Genomic DNA, 17,372 nt, shown 5'->3' with positions numbered 1-17,372 from the left:
ATTCCTATGTTCTCCTAATCTTTTGAGTTTATTCTTTTGTCAAGGAAAATAAAAACTCATTCCCCTATCTGCTTAAAACATGGTCTATTTTTCCCCTCCCTAAGGGGCCTGAGCAGGCTGAATGGTTGACACATTTACACACGACTATTCTTTGACCCTCCCCCTGCACAAGGGGCAGGCCCTCACCTTCTTTCTCTCTCTGTGATAGCATTCTGCTTTCGGATCTGTACCTGGGCAACAGCGAAAGCCTCTGACATATCCCTGGACACTTCAGAGTCCCCAATGCTACCCTCAGAGGACGGGGCACTGGCCCATGAGGAGCTGAAAGAGGAATCAGAGAGAAGACAAGAAGAAGAAACACAAACACCTCACCCTTAAAATTATCTGCTTAGAAACTGAATTAGAGTCCATGGAACCCCAAAAGGCTAACAGCCAAGACACCAAAACTGGGTAAGTTTGTAGCTGCGTTTTGTGGTGCGAGGTGATGGAACACATGTTAACAACCTTAAGCTCTCGGACTGACTTCCTCATGTTCAAGACTTCCCTGTTTCCTCCCGCCCCACCCCATCTTCTTCCCTATGCCTACCTATCTCTGTCACCTCCACTACCCCTTCCCAAATACACTGAGGAAGGCAGAAATGGCGGTGGGGTTTGGGGGCTAAGGGTACGCGGGTGAGCACTAGCTGCTATTTGAGGTCAATGGTAGGAAATGAGACAAGACAGTAGTGCTGGGGATAAAGGCTATTGGGAATGGCTAGAGTGGAAGTTATGGACAGGTCATCTTGGGGTGGGGGTGGGGGTGGGGCAACAATGTTTGGGATCAGGCCTGAGAGGCTTAGCTGGTTGGAGGAATGGAGGAGAGGCAAATTCCCTGATTCTTCCTCTACCCTTAACCCAAGAGTTGAAGTCTTAACCTTAAGAAAGCCCCTTCCCCTCCACCTTTGGTTTCACACCTGTGCCCAACAGAGGCTGGCTCCCTGGGTTCTCCCAGGTCGAAGGGTCCTTGGCTGGGGTCGGGGTCCATGATTCCAGCAAGCCACAGCAGAGCCGGCCTGGTGTCTCTCCTCCCTGCTCCCACGCGGCCGCTCTCCTCCCCAAGACCGACGCCAGAGGCACAAAACACGCCTCCGCTCCCCGCGCAGGCAACACGTTCTCCCATCGCCGGGCGCGCCACGCGTTCCCCCCTCTCCACGCACGCACCACGCCCCTGCCCACTCCTGGGCTCGCCCTGATCACGTGACCCCAGGCCGCCCCTTCCACTGGATCCCAAGCCCCGTGTTCCCAAGTTTCTGGGTACGAGTAGCTTCGGCGCTGCGAGCTGAGGCTTCAGGCGGGCGGGAGAGCTGGGGCTGGACGGCGATCCTGGGTGCTGGAGTGTGTGGGGTGCATGGCGAGGGGAGCGCGTTCTTCTTGGAGGAAAAAGCAAAACTCAAATGGGGAGGGGAGACAGGGGCAAGAGAAGGGGAGCAACCAAGGTGTCGAGGAGCAAGGGCCTGGGAACCTCGACGGAGCTGCACTGCATGCAGGCAGGGCCCCAGAGATTAATCTTTCTTTACATTTTTTTAAATTTTTGAATACTATTTTATTTTTTCCCAATTACATGTAAAAACAATTTTTAGCATTCATTGTTTTAAATTTTGAGCTCCAAATTCTTTCCTTTCCTCTCTGACCCCTCCCTGAGACAGTAATCAATTTGATATAGGTTATACATGCGCAATCATGCAAAATATATTTCTATTATTAGTCATATTGTGAAAGAAAACACATCTTTCTTTAAATTCTTAGTGCGCCGTTAATATCCTTGTTCTATACTCGTGCTAGACGATCCAGAGGGGAGACATGGAAATAAGAAACAAAGTTACAGGGAAGCAGATTCCTAACACGTCTTTATGCTAAGAAGGAACAACAAGAAAACACTTATTTAAAGTACTCTGTGAGTACTTCCATCCTCCTACGCAGTTTTCCATTAATGCTAGCAGTTTCTTGGCTTGTCCTTCCTAATCTATCTTGACTACAGTCAAATCCATGCCAGATAAGTGTAAAACTGGGGCAGCAGGCTTTTTCAAAAAGGTTTCTGGCTTTTTCTTTGCAAGCTGCAGGATTAAGAAAGACAGCTGAGACCACCCACAAGGGTCACAAACTACATTCCATGTCTTATGGTCTGGTGTTTCCAAGTCTTGTTGATTCTATTTCCAAAACATCTCTTGCATCCATCCCCTTTTTCTTTACTCCCACAGCCACCACCCTAGTTCATCTTTCTACTCACTCCCCTCTCCAATCCACTTGCCACACAACTTCCAGTGACACATTCCTAAAGCATCGGGTTTGACCATGTCCTTTGTCAGCTGGCTATGTGACTGTATGTTCCTCCTCAATAGATCTTTACTGTTTCTAGAATAAACTACAAAATCCTCAACCTAGTGTTTATATCTCTCCATGCTCACTCCTACCTATCTTTCCAGCCTTATTTCTATTGATTGCCCTTCATCTGCTTACCATTCAAATCAAACCAGCTTACTAAACACTCCCTGAAATGTTTTCATTCCCTCATTCTGTTTCATACTTATATTACTTAAAACATAACCCAGATGGCATTGCATATAGGAGGCCCTTCCTGATCCCCTCAGATTTGGGGTATTTTTCCCTCTTAAAACAATCTTTTGGGTACTTATCCTATTGCCCCAACACATTGTAAATCTCTTGAAGGCAGAACTTCGTCTACCATTCTTGGTAGCTCAAACGCTTAGCACAGTGCCTGACACAAGGGACTTAATACTTGACTGATTACTTTAAGATAAAGATTTGACTGATTAAAAGAAATGCTTGTCAGATTTAACTAAATGGCATAAAATGTTTACCACCTAGTGACCAAACTTCTGATAAGACTATCTTGGGTTGGCTGTTCTATCACCATATCTATGTTTACCTAGAGCCTCAAGTTTTGTAAATAGAATGGGCTGCTGTGTAAGTGAACAGGTTTTCTGATTTTTTTCTTTTTTAAAAATTTATGTTAGTTCTTAACAAATACCCAATAAAATGGCCATTTTTATGTACATGGTGGAACAGAAAAAAAGGATTGCACATGAAATTACAGATCTCTATTACAGACAGCTTCGGAAGGAGAAACATTTATTAAGCACCTACTGTGTGCAGATACTGTGTTAAATACTTTATAAATATTATCTTATTTGATCTTCCTAACAACCCTGAGAAGTAGGTGCTATTATTATCCCCATTTTATGAGGAAAATGAGGCAGAGGTTAAGTGGTTTGTCTTAAGTATGATTTCACATATCAAATAAGTAGGTGAGGCTAGTCAGACCTTCCTAACTCCAGGACCATTGAGTGCTCTATTTACTTTGCCACCTAGATGTCAGTCACTTAACCTCTATTTGCCCCAGTTTCCTCAACTGTAAAATGGAGAGAATAATAGCGTTTACCTCCTAGGATTGTTGTGAGGATCAAATGGAATATTTGTAGTATTTAGCATCGGGCCTGGCACATGATAGATACCACATCAATACTAGCTATTAAAATTACTACTACTATTACTACTACTACTACTACTACTACTACTACTGCTACTACTACAATTGGCTTTTCTTTTTAAGTCTATAATACATCCCCCCTGTGGTTTTCAAAACTGTCCTGCTTTGTCTGTGATTCTTTCTGTTCTTTATGCATTTTTGAAACATGCCTCAGTAACCCTCTTTCCTTTTTTCTTCCTTTCCCTCTATTTTTCTTCCTTCATTTTTTTTCGTTTTGCTATCCCATCCTATTCCTTCATGGACCTCCCCCTTCACATTCCCATTTGGAAAACAAAAAAGAAAAGAAAAGAAAGCCCATGTAGTTACTATCCATATTCAAGCACAAGTTTCTGATTTTTGAAAGTGTTCAAGCATAGAAGGGTTTACTACATGTCATAGATATAGTAGATGGAATTCATAGGATCATATGATTGAGAGGTAGAAGACAGCTCACAGAGCCTGTATTTGGTGGCAAGCTGTACTAGGAATATCTGAGGTCCCTTCTAATTCCCTGGTCCTATGATTCTTTTGCCCAGCCCTTTGGGTATTACTGCTTTGGAAAGCTTGCAAGTCAAGTATTCATGGAAATTCCACTGAGTTTCCCCAGGTGTTATGAACCCTTTCTCATAGGTGGAGTTCTCCTCCTAACTTGCAGTGTCTTTATAATGGGCTGTGTTCCAAGTCTGTTTTCTGGCATGAAGTTCTTTTCTCACCCAGAGCCCCTTGTGATGAATAAACACCAGTTATAAAATGGCTGCTTGGGGTCAGGGGCCAATCTGGGCTATAGGAAAGAGCCTTAAAATAGGAAGTCTGTAAGCCAAGGTGATAGTTCTGGGTCTTCTCTTGACTTACTGAGTGCCCCTGAGCAAGTTACTATACTTCCTCTGTAAAGTGAAGAAGCTGGATTAGATGGCTTCACTTTCATTTCTGAATCCATGATAGAATCTATGATTCTATGAATTTGAAATTAAGTATCCTTCTGAGTGGAACGCTCCTTCTCTACTGTTCCTCACTGCTCTTACTCCAGCGGATTTGGTCTGATCAAGTCCTACTTCACCCCTTACAAGAGGTGATTTGTAACATCACATGTGGCAGAACTTCCCTAGTCATTAACTCGATTCCTGATTTCCTACCCTGATGTTATTATAATGCTCATATTGGGTACTTTGCCCTGGCCCTGGAAAACTGTGAGTGAACATGTGGTATTGTACTGGATTTAGAGTCAAGAGAAGTTTACTATCTCTGTGACCTTGGGGGAAACACTTTGACCACTCTCTAAGCCACATTCCTCATCTGTAAAATGAGGATACTAACTTACTTCACAAAACTGCTGTACACAAAGCTTCACACACTATATAAATGTGAGCTAAAAGCTGATAATCTTGCCTTTGTCACCAGCAACCAATTATAACAAAGCATCACCCTTCATATTCACTCAAAATTATAGCACCTCAAAAGTAATAATGATTATCGCTACAACCTCATCACAGAATGTCAGATTTCTTTTTCGTGGAGGTGGAATTGATCATATTTCCCATTGGAGACTCCATTCTTTTCCCAGCCTAGGCTACAGGGCTTTTAGATGTGAACACAGCTACCCTGAAGGGAAAAAATATTATGTCTGTACATAAGGGGTAAACCAAGCCAAAAAGATTCAGTGGATGACTAGACTAAGGCCAGACAGCAAGGCAGCCACAGAACACAGAAACTAGTTTGTTTCTTAACATCCCACCTCTTGACCCATCTGCCAGATGATTTTGCTAGGCTGAGGAGGGCTGTGACTCTTAGTTTCACTGGTATGATTTACACATAGCTTTATCATATATTCCGCCTTCTAATGGAAAGTACAGGATCATCTTGGGAAAATGCTGTTTAATTCAGGGAGCAGTTGGGATCACAGGATTTAGAGCAAGAGGAAACCTAAGAGATCATTCAGGGCAAATCTAGCTCATTTGACAAAAAAAAGTAAAAAATCAGAAAGGTCGACTGGCTTGTCCAGTGACACACAGATAGTAAGTAGAAAAGCTAGAATTCATAGCTAGGTGTTCTGACTCCACATATAGTGTCCTTTCCATTACAGCATGTTATCTCCATGCTGAGGAATACAGGATCATAGATTTAGAGCTGGGAGGGATGTCAGAAATGATCCAGTCCAACTCTCTCATTTTGAAGGTAAGGAAACCGAGGCCAAACCAGGATTCAAACTAGGGTCTACTCTACACACTTCCCCTGACACATTTCTTAACTCTCTGCTGGATATTTAGCACTGAGCTGCCTCTAAGGGTGGGAAAAGAAAATATGGTCTCAGCTCTGCTAGAACTTACCTTTGTGGGGAGACAAATTCTATGCCCTTCTAATAAGCAAACAAAACAAAATCATGTTTAAGGATGGTGCTGAACAGCAAGGACTGTGGACAGTGATTCCATATTCTAGGCCTTTCCTACTAGATGGCACTGTGGGGCCAACTTTCCACTTTTCCCTGCCTAAGAAGCTTTGTAGCCTCCAGCATGATTTTTATTTGCTAATAATATATGCAATTATCTCTAATTGATTAGCCAGTGATGCTAATTCCCCCCTACCCTAAGGCTCATGCCAGATGGTGACAGTTGTTTTGCCTTATATCACACATGACAGGGATTGGAAGCCCTAGAGTGCTGAATTTGAAATTTTAAAAATTAGGTTTTTCTCCCAACTTTGCCATTTACTGTCTGTGATGTTGAGTAAGTCACGCCCAGTTTCCTTAAAAAATAAGGTTAGATTAGGCAATCTCTAAGTAAAGACCTTTTAGATCTAAAATTCTATGATATAAATGATTCTCCATGATCCTGGAGACACGGAGAGCAGAAAGGACACACAGGCAAGATTCTAACATGGTCCTGAGCAGCATTGAAGGAAGGAAGTGAGATGGAAACATTGAAGCCATTTCTGGGGAATCTCGCCAGAAGGTAAAATGTGACCTGCTCATAACAGAGTCAATTCTGTGTCCCCAGTTTACCTTTACAAGCAACATCTACTTCTGAAAACATAATTTCATCTGTCAGTTCTGTCTCTTGGATATAACTCCTCTGAACCCTGTGATATGAATTGTCCATCTTTCATACACACACACATACACATCAGTTTTGGCTTCACATATGAAAAAATGTCATAGCAATTAGATTCATTCAAAATTGAAATGCCTTTTCTTCAGAGGTAAGCAGCACCACCATCCCTTCCTCCACCTAGGACATCTTAAAACCAAGGTAATAGGAATCCTCATTGGGTATGTTGTAGAAGGGATTTTTATTCCTTTACTCTTCAATATCTGTATAACACAGTGGACAAAGTGACAGGCCTGGAGTCAGGAATACCTGAGTTCAAATCTGACCTCAGATACTAGTTGTGTGACTCTGGGTAACTTAACCTCTGTTTGCCTCAATTTCTTCTTCTGTTAACAGAGATAATAATGGCACCTCCATTCCAGGTTCTAAGGATCACATGAGGTAACCGGAAAGCACTTAGAATAGACAGTGCCTGACACATCGTAAGTGCTATAAAAAGGTTAATAATTATTATTAATTATTCAGCAATGGGTTGGACTAAAAGGCCTTTGAGGTCCCTCCCAAACCTGAGATTGTGTAATTCTGTAAAAGCATTTCTAAAAACTGGAACACCAGCTGAAAAGCTTGTCTTCTAATATTGCAAGGACTTTGAAGAAGAATTAGACTTTTTCAGCTGGGACACATAGGGCAAAATTAGGAAGAAATAGAAGTAGCAGAGAGAAGGATGCAGAGTTGCTTTAAGAGAATAATCCCCAATAATCAGAGATGTCCCCAAAATAGAATAGGCTGCCTCAGAAGGTAGTGGATTCCTGATCAGGATGTTTTCAGGTAAAGATTAGATAAATTAGAGGATATTCTTGGTCAGGATCATGATAGACTAGATGGCTCTTTAGGTCTCCAAATCCTTCTGTAATTTCTGCAATTTTGTTCTGATTTTCAGCATTATAAAATATGAGGGCTGGAAGGGACTCAGAGGTCAATTTAATCCACTTCTCCATTTTACAGATGAAGAAAGTGAGGTCTAGAGAAGTGAAACAGCTTGACTATAGTCACAATAACAAGTAAGTAGAAGAGTCAGAACTCAAACGCAGAGTCATTTAACTATGATGTTTTGAAAAAAATAGAGAACTGTGAGCCAAATATGTTGAAAGGCTGAAGGGGCCTGAGGCATAGTTTGGGATATATCTTCATCCAATATCTGAAGGAAATAAAAATTTTCCCCAAAGCTCTTGTGATTCAAAGTAGATATGATTCAAAGCTGGGGGCAGGATCGGGGGAGGACTCTTCATGATCCTTTTTCACGCTCAAAGTGCCATGAATGAGGTTGTAATCAAATTCAGTCCAAAGTTACCCTTCGTGAGTCATATGGCACCCACAGTTCTGCTTATAGATGGAAAAATCCCTCAAAGGCTGTTAATAATAATCTCTACCCACCCATTAAAAATCAACTAAAATGCTACCATCTCTGTGAAATCTTCCTTGATTCACACATGTATATCACATAGGATTTAATTCTATTTATCTTTAATGCACCTTTTCATGTAGTTTTCTTTTATGCATGTCTGCTTTGTTGTTCTATAGTCCTAAGAAACTATAAGCTTGATGAGGGCAGGCACAATGTGTTTGTATCTCTTTAAGTACCTACCACACAGGTGTACACACAATTTTGTTGTTGAGTCATTTCAGTTATATCCAATTTTGTGACCCCATTTGGGGTTTTCTTGGCAAAGATACTAGAGTGGTTTGTCATTTCCTTCTCCAGATCATTTTACAGATGAAGAAATCAAGGCAAACAGGGTTAAATGACTTTCCCAGTGTCCACACAGCTAGTAAATGTCGAAGGACAGGTTTGAACTCAGGGATATGAGTCTTCCTGGCTCCTACTGTCATTGGTCTTCTTCAAGAACAAAGGATGAACAGTCTTGACACTGCCATTTCCTAGTTCTTCTCCTTGTCTGCTCCTTCACAGTTGCCATGTTATCTATTTCACCTTCTCAACATCTCTCCCATCCATCCCCTCTTCTCCTCTCACATGGCCCCCCATTCCATTTCAGACTTTCATCATATATCATCTGGACAACTGAAATAGCCTCCTGATCAATCTCCATCTCACATCTCTCTCCTCTTCAACTCATCTTCCATGGAGCCACCAAACTGATATTCCTTAAACACAGATTGTGTGATTCTCTTGCTCAAGAAGTTCCAAAGCCTCCCTATTACTTCTAGAATAAGTCTTCTAATTGGCATTTAAAATCCTTCCCCAATTGGCTCCAGTGAATATTTGTAGACTCATTTCATATTATTCTCCTTCATACACAGTTTTCCTATCAAACTGACCTCTTTGCAGTTCCCCACCCATCATATCCCATTTTCTGTCTCACTACTTCTTCACTTCCACTGTTGGAAACCATAGCTTCCTTCAAGGCTCAGTTTAAGTGCCACTTCTTAATAGAAGTTTTGTTCTGTTTTCTGAACTCCCCACCTCCACTCCTTTTAAGAGTTAAGGTACTCCCAATTTCCTCCATAACTACTTTATATTTACCTTGTATATATTTATCTGCCTAGATGTGCCTCACCTTCACCACTAGTAGAAGATGAGAACCTTGAAGGCACAGACTGTTTTTTGCCTTTTTTATCTCCAGCGCCTAGGACTTAGTAGGAAGCTAATAAATATTTTTGAATTAATTCCCAATCCAATTCAATAAACATTTACTAGGCCCTTACTATGTACCAGATACTGTGCTAAATTCTGAGTGAGGATACAATTCATAAAAAGAAAGTGAATCCCTGCCTTCAAAGAGCCTAAATATAATGGTTGGTCTTGTAAAAAACAAAGTAATAGAAATGAAAAGCAATTGATATGATCAGTTAATTAGACAACAAATCTTTACTGAGCATCTAACTATGTGCCAAGCCCTGTGCTAAATGCTAGAGATACAAACAAGGCAAAAACAAAGTCACTACCCTCAATAGTATATAGTGTAACCAACTTTTGGAGTCAAGAAGACCTGGTCTCCAGTCCTGCCCCTGACATTATAAATATATGACTATGGGCAGCTGGTGACACAGTGGCACAGTGCCTAGAGTGAGTGGTCCTGAAGTCAGGAAGACCTGAGTTCATATCTGGCCTCACTGGCTGTATGACCCTGGGCAAATTATTTAATTTCTGTTTGCCTCAGCTTCCTCATCATAAAACGGGAAATAATAATAGCACTCACCTCCTAAAAGGGAGGATCCAAAGAGATAATAATTGTAAGGTACTTAGCACAGTGTCTGGCATGTAATAGGTGCCATATAAATGTAACTGTTATTATTAAGCCACTTAACCTCTCAGTGCTGCCAGACAAATCTTAAAGATAGTATTTCGCAGACTGTTTGATCTCAGGAGCCCTTTATGCTCTTAAAAGTTATTTAAGACTTCTCTGGCCAAGACTATTTGTTTATAGGGGTTCTATCTATGAATGTTTCCTTTATTAGAAATGAAAAGTCTTAGAATTATTATCAAAATAGTTTTGCACTCAAGGATTCCCTGAGTCTTAGAGACCTCTGAGGTGCCCAGGAAACACTGAGAACTTCTGTTCTGAGAGTATACATTATAGTTGAATTGTTCATTTGCGATGTGGGAAGCAATTTCTACACCGAGTGAGTGATCCTTACGCTTGTGAACTCACAGGTCCAAATCAATAATAGAAATAGCTTATATTTGCATAGTCTATACTTCTTAAAGTGCTTTTATATGGAAAGAGCTTAGTAAAGAACCACAAGCCAATTGGTGCAGCTCACATACCTCCAGATGGCATAGTTTGTGTCTGGGCTCTTTGTAACTGTGTCTCTCCTTTCTTTTATTTGTCTTTAGCCCCTGGTCCTTCCCCCCTCCTGTAAGTATCCTTGTTCAGTCAGACCCTCCAGACAGAGATGAAAGTATTTGATAAATTAAGTTGCCATGAGTGATTAGATATATTTCTATCAGGGATAACCAAAACCTGGAGAATGGTGCTTAGCCACAAGGAGTAAAGCTATTTTGGTGGCTACTATATTCCTGAATCCACCTATTCCGTACCCTTCCACCTACCACTATACACACAGTAGAGGCAGTGTGCTCTGCTAGGAAAAGTTCTAGATTTATACAGCAGCTCAAATATCTGGGTTCAAATCCTGTTTCTGCCATTTCCTAGCAATATAACTTAGGACAAAATACTTAATCTCACTGAGCCTCAGTTTCTGCATTTATAAAATGAGGGTGTTAGACTAAACGATCTCTAAGGTCCTTCCGAGCTCTAAATCCTGTGTTCCTACTCAACTGACCCCTGAGGAAGTGCCCATTATGACCAAACCAGAAGAAGCTGAATGACGTTTGAGACATCACCTAGAAAACAGAAAATCTCTTTGTGTTTATATTGGATTGACTTAGGGATTCTCCTGCAGCACACCACCCTCCATCCACTAACCACCCTTCTCCACAAAACACAGCCAACTGTCTAAATCTATCCTTTTTATGTTACTAAGAATCTAAGGGAAAGAGAGAGACCTTTGAGACTCCAAACATAAAGCAGTGAAGGAATCTGAACAGCACTTTAGAATATTCTGTTGGAAATTATGGGGCAGCTGAATGGTGTAGTGCTGGCCCTAACATCAGGAAAACTCATCTTCTTGAGTTCAAAACTGGCTTCAGATACTTACTAGTTGTGTGACCCTGGACAAGTCACTTAACTTTGTTTTCCTCAGTTCCTCATCTGTAAAATGAGCTGGAGAAGGAAATGGCAAGCTACTCCAGTATCTTTGCAAAGAAAACCCCAAAAGGGATCATGAAGAGTCAGACGTGACTGAAACAACAACAATTACAGTTGGGAATTATAAACAGAATAGATTCCATGTTATGATAAATGTATGTGTGTAATAATATGCATGTGTGTATATTTAGGAGTATTAATGTGTTCATGCTTAGAGAATGTTATGTACATGCATAGGTTCAGGCTTATGAATCCATCTCTGTGTGCATCATATACACATGTGTGTATGTGTTTCTATCTATGTATGTGTGTGTGAATTGAGGGTAATTCCTGTGACTGTGGTTAGTTAAGACACCATCAAAATGCCTCTCTCCTCCCACTCAGCCTACTTTGTCTCACTAGAGAAGTAAAGCAGGAGAGTTGCTGGTGCAGAGTGCGTCACCCTTTTCCTTTCCCTTTGAAGTGATGTCATGAGGCAGTCACTGGCAGAGCACAGTTCAGGCAGGTCTCAATTTATGACATAGGGAAGCTTCCAAAAACATATGGTCAGATACTGTATTTAGCTAGCAAGGAGTATCTTAAAAGCTTTGCCCACAATAGGACCTCAATATGAATGACTTGACTAATCAACTAAATGCACAAGAGGCATTTAAAAGAAATTTGATGCAAAAAAAAAAAAAGTAAAGGATCTTCCCATGTGTCTGTGTTGGAAATCTAAATATTTATCTTCCAAATTTGCTCAAATTAAGGCTTATGTAAACATTATTTTTAACATCTAAAATATCTACCTGGGCCTCAGTTTTATTACAGCGCATAGGACTGGTGGCCTCTTCCAGCTCCAATTTATGATCTATGATCCTAGATCCTCGATATATAAGCCCCTAAAGGAAGGTAGTATAAGTACTATCTTTACTGTACAGATCCAGGGCAGCTAAGAGAGGGGACATTAAAACAGCCTCCTTTCACCTGCATTTTAACCCTCTTAGTGCCCTTCTCCACAAAGCCTTCCCTTAACTGAACAGGAAGAGGGCAGCGGACAGATTGGTCAAGAGGCTATGCTAGTCTCAGCTCTGCCGATGAGAGTTAATGCTGTTAGCGTTCAGTCATGTCCAACTCTACGTGACCCCATAGACTCATCCATGGAGTTTACTTGGCAAACATCTAGAAGTGGTTTGCCATTTTGTTCTCCAGTGTGCCCCCATTTAACAGATAAGGAACTGAGGCAAATAGAGATTAAGTGACTTGTCCAGGATCACACAGCTAGTAAATGTCTAAGGCTGGATCTGAACTCAGATCTTCCTGGCACCAGACCTGGTGCTCTATCCACTGCACCACCTCACTACCCTCTGACTACATAACCTTAAGCAACTCACTTGTCCTCTGTGGGCCTTAGTTTATACAAATTCCCTCATTTTGCACTGGCAGAAGGAAGGATGTTGACCCAAATAACCTCTTAATGCCCCATCAAGCTCAATGAGCTGAAATATCCTCATACCTACAAAGCAGGACCACTCTGTTCCCCTCACATTAAAAGCTCTAAACCTATTTGTGTGTGTGTGCGCGCATGTGCGTGTGCTGCTGAAAAAAGAAAAAAGACAATGAAGTATGTATCTACTGTGACAGATAAGTGAGAGGTAGCTGAGGACTGGACTTACAATCAGAAATACCTGGGCTCAAATCCTTCCTATGATACTACATGTGTAACTATGGTCAAATCACTCTCAGAGTTTCCCTGAAGCTCAGTTTCCTAATCTGTAAAATTAGGATAACAAAACCCATGGTACCTTCCTTACAGAGTTGTTGTAAGGCCCAAATTAGATGTTTGTAAAGTGCTTTACCCACAGACATTTGCAAGTCACATTGGAAAGAGTGTTGGAACTGGAGTCCAGGACAACCTAGGTTTGAATACTGCCTCTGACATTGTCTGTGACCATGGGCAAGTCACTGAGATTTAGTGTCTCTAACCCTCATTTTTCTGGTTTGCAAAATAGGGATAATAATCCTATGATATTTACCCACAGAGGCAACTAGCTGGCAAAATGGATAAAACAATTGGGCTTGAAGTCAGAAAGAACTGACTTCAAATTCAGTCTCAACCACTAGTGGCGTGATCTTCAGCAAGTAATTTAACCTTTTTTGCTTCAATTTCCTCATCTGTAAAATGAGGACAATTAACCTACCTCCCTGGGTGGTTGTGAGGATCAAATGAAATATTTGCAAAGTACTTATCACAGTCCCTGGCACATAGGAAGTGCTAGATAAATACTAGCCTTTAATATTAGTGTTACCTCAGGGTTGTTGTAAGGCTGAAATGATATGCTATACTCTAAAGAAATTTAGACTTCTTAAAGTATACTATGATAATAATAGCTAGTATTTATGTAGCTCTTTAAGTTTTGCAAAGTGCTTTACAAGTACTATCTCACTTCTTCACAACAACCCTGGGAGGTAAGTGCTATTTTTTTACAGATGAAGAAACTGAGGCAGACAGATAGTAAGTGACTCACCCAAGGTCACGCAGCTAGTAAAAATCTGAGGTAGAATTTTAATTAAGGTCTTCTTGACTCCAGGTATAACACTATTCACCCTACCACTGCTGTCTATATAAATGTCAATTACTATTATCCTATTATCCTATTTTCTTGCCTCTTTGGTTAGTAGGGAAAATATCTCTCCCTTCCCATTGATTTTTGTCCTTATCTTGTGCCACCTTCCCACTCACCTCAGTTTATAGGAGGTACATGAAGTATTCTGGTTGAGTGCAAAGAGCCCTGGACTTGGAGTTGGGTGCTCTGGGTTCTGGTCCTAGCTTGCTACCTGATCTTGGAGACAGTCTTTTCCTTCTCACTTTCCTCATAGGAAGAATGGAGAAAATACGATTCAATAAGATGATGTTTTTATACAGGTTAGATTTCCAACACAGACACATGGAAAGATCCTTTACTTTTTTTTTTTTTTAATCAGGTTTCTTTTAAATGCCTCTTGTGCATTTAGTTGATTAGTCAAATCATTCTTATTGAGGTCCTATTGTGGGTAAAGCTTTTAAGATACTCCTTGCTAGCTAAAGACAGTATCTGACTATATGTTTTTGGGAGCTTCCCTATGTCATAAATTGAGTGTGATTAGAATAACATAGACCTGTAGAGCTTAGAGTGACCTTAATGACCCTAAGAGCATAGATTTAGAGCTGGGAGTTATCTAAACTTTGAAGTTATCTAAACCAAATCTCTCCATTGGAAAGACAGGAAAACCACAGGCCAGAGAAATTGTCATTTGTTGAAAGACACAAGTAGCAAGGCTAGGATTTGAAAACAAGTCTTCTGAATCCAAAACCAGATCTCTTCCCATTGACACCTCCTCTCCATTATCCAGTATAATTCCCTCATTTTATAGAAGAGAAAATAGTCTGATAGAAGGTATATGATTTGCCCAGGATTTCAGAGAAAATTAATTTAAAGTCTAAAACTACGACCCTGGTCTCTTGACAACCAATCTAGGGCTCTTTCCACTTCAAATAGAGTTTCTTTTAATTTCTTCTAAATGTCACAATTTTAAAGACTCTAATGAAACTATTTTAGGAATTTTTACTGTTCACTTCTGTCTGACTCTCTGTGACCCCGTTTGGGGTTCTCTTGGCAGAAATGCTGGAAGAGTGTGCCGTTTCCTTCTCCAGCTCATTTCACAGGTGAGGAAACCTGAGACAAACAGGGTGCAGTGATCCCTAAGTGGCAGAGATCAGATTGAAGCTCAGGAACGTGGGGCCCTGCGGACTCCAGGACCAGCGCTGTCTCCACTGCGCCCCCTAGCGGCCCCAAGGAAAGCGCTAATGAAACTCTGCGGGGTGACCGCAATTCTAGCCAGCGGCCAGCAGGTGGCGTGCTCCTACAAGGACGTGAATCCCCAGACCGCTGGGGGTTTTTGTAGATTGAAAAAAATATTAATAATGATGTTTTACACTCCCACCTCCCCCAAGACGACGCTGAAGTGCTTCATGGAAGAGCTCATAAACTGGACGGCCCTCCGTCCCCTCCCTCCTCCGGCCCTCCCAGTCCGGGCCGTTGCCGCTCTGCCTCGGCTCAGCCTCGGTTCCCGGGAAGCGGGGGTGAAGAGAACCCCCCAAAGGTGAAGAGACAGAAGAGGGGACCCCTACCCCGGCTCTGCGCCCTTGGCCGCCTGCCCCCTTTTACCGCTGCCCCGGGAGGCGGCCCCCGCCCGCAGCACGCGCACACACTTCTCCAGCTCTCGCTCCCCTAACCCTTCCCGGGGTGAGGGCCCCGGCTGCCCTCGAGGACAAGAGCTTGTAGGAGAATCCCCACCCTCAGCAGCCTCCCCCGCGGCCCCCGGACGGTCCCGGGGCGGACTGCCTCCTCTCGCCATCCCCGGACCCCGCTGTGGCCCCTGGGCACCCGGCATCGCCCCCGGGATCGCCCCCGGGATCGCCCCCGGGATCGCCCCCCGGATCGCACCCGGGATCGCCCCCGGGATCCGGGCTGCTGCCGCCGCCTGCCCATGCCGTGCTCAGAGGAGGGCAGGAGCTTGGAGGGAGGTTCTAAGTCCTCGGGCTCGGGGCAGCCCCGGGCAGCCGCCGTGGGCAGCAGTGTCTGCTCGGAGTGCTACACCAACCAGACCTTTGTCTTCGATGATGGCCGTGGTCGGGGCAGATGCACCCCCAGGTACTCTGTGTGTGTGTGTCTGTGTCTGTGTCTGTGTCTGTGTCGGTGTGTGTCTGTCTATGTGTGTGTGTGTGTGTGTGTGTGTCTATGTGTGTGTGTGCGTGCCCCACCATGCTCTAGTCACAGGCCTGACTCTCTTCACCCCCAAACCCTCTATGGTAGACCTCATGTCTCCGAGATCATCTTGGAGGATGTCAAGTTGCAAGCATTGTAGTATTTCTTTCTCTGTGCAGTTTAGGGGTCCTCTTTCAGCCCCAGAAGCCTTCCCCTTCTCCAAACCGGCAAGAGATTTGGTGCCCCTCCTCCCCCAGGCTGCCCTCTAGGGTGCCTGACAGCTTTGCTCTGGGAGTCCAGAGGCTGGGGGATGGACTAAAGCCCTCTGGCAGGACCTAAAATAACAAGCAAGTTTTCAGTTTTCGGGAGAGGGAATACTAGGGGGAGAGGGGGAGTGATCATTTGGGCTAAGCATTTAATTGATTTGATACCAAACTATCATAAGTCTCATGATTCTGAGTGTCCTAGACCAGCCTGGCATTAACCCCTCCCTTAGGAAGGGAAGAGGGTATCCTGTGAGCATAGATTTAGAGATGAAAGTCCTACATGCGTGTTTGACAGATGAAGGAATTGAGATGGGGTTAACCTAAGTGACTTACTTAAGGTCACACAAGTAATGTGTCAGAAATAGAATGGGGGAGAAAAGTGATGGAGGAAGAGAAAGTAAAAGCCAGGTATTCCTAACCTGACAGTAATGTAGCTTTGAATGTCAGATTTAGTGGCTAGAAGTAATGGTTTCAAATTTTCAAATCAGTATCAGCCCCTTGTAAGACTGGCTGGCTGGGATGAGGAAGGAAGGACTCAGTCTTTTTCCAGCAATACTCACTTGGCAGGTGACAACGTTTCACATGTTGAGTAACCCAGAGTATATCTCACTCATTCAGTGACCAGCCCTAGTGTAATAGGGTATTGGTATATTTTTTACAGGATGCTGTGAGTTAAATATCATTGTGCTAATTGTATCTCTGTACATATTTTATTTACTTTGATGGATTCATGAATTCATCCGTGCAGTTCCTCTCCTACTGCAGATTGAAACCTTTCTCATACTGTACAGTTATTCTATTTTCATGTAAGCCCTCAACAGTAAAATCTACACCATATACTGGGGCAGAGTAGGGTGGGGGTGAGAAGGGGGGGTCTTTCTCTGATTTTTTTCTATCATATATATCATTGTGCCACATGCACTCTCTGTTGCCTTTCATTCTCACTGTCACCAATCATTAATGTATTCTATGAGGCTTCTCTTCAGCAAGTTGTGATCATCTACAATACATCTATAAATCTGGGATGTGATATCTCTATATGAATGAATTTGGATGAAAAAGAAATTATTAACCATTTGCTA

At 42.6% G+C, this 17,372-nt stretch overlaps 2 protein-coding genes across 4 annotated transcripts in view; one reads left to right on the top strand and one right to left on the bottom strand.

The window, feature by feature from the left end:
• The window catches only part of SOHLH1 (spermatogenesis and oogenesis specific basic helix-loop-helix 1), a 58,121-nt gene that overhangs the window by 14,432 nt on the left and 26,317 nt on the right, over window positions 1-17,372 (bottom strand). For 2 of the 3 annotated variants that reach the window (XM_072632992.1, XM_072632994.1), the window contains exon 3: window positions 187-321. In XM_072632992.1, coding sequence (XP_072489093.1) covers window positions 187-321 — 135 coding nt within the window. Of the gene's footprint in view, window positions 1-186; window positions 322-953; window positions 7,053-17,372 lie in introns of those variants that run through there. The other variant, XM_072632991.1, reaches the window with a different exon arrangement.
• The window catches only part of KCNT1 (potassium sodium-activated channel subfamily T member 1), a 215,864-nt gene continuing 214,164 nt past the window's right edge, over window positions 15,673-17,372 (top strand). Inside the window, exon 1 of the mRNA XM_072632996.1 lies at window positions 15,673-15,970. Coding sequence (XP_072489097.1) covers window positions 15,807-15,970 — 164 coding nt within the window. The 5' untranslated portion in view covers window positions 15,673-15,806. The remainder of the gene's footprint in view (window positions 15,971-17,372) is intronic.

The sequence above is a fragment of the Notamacropus eugenii genome, chromosome 1 (genome assembly GCF_028372415.1).
Source record: "Notamacropus eugenii isolate mMacEug1 chromosome 1, mMacEug1.pri_v2, whole genome shotgun sequence".
Classification (NCBI taxonomy): Eukaryota; Metazoa; Chordata; class Mammalia; order Diprotodontia; family Macropodidae; genus Notamacropus; species Notamacropus eugenii.
This window is presented reverse-complemented; position numbering and strand designations above follow the sequence as displayed.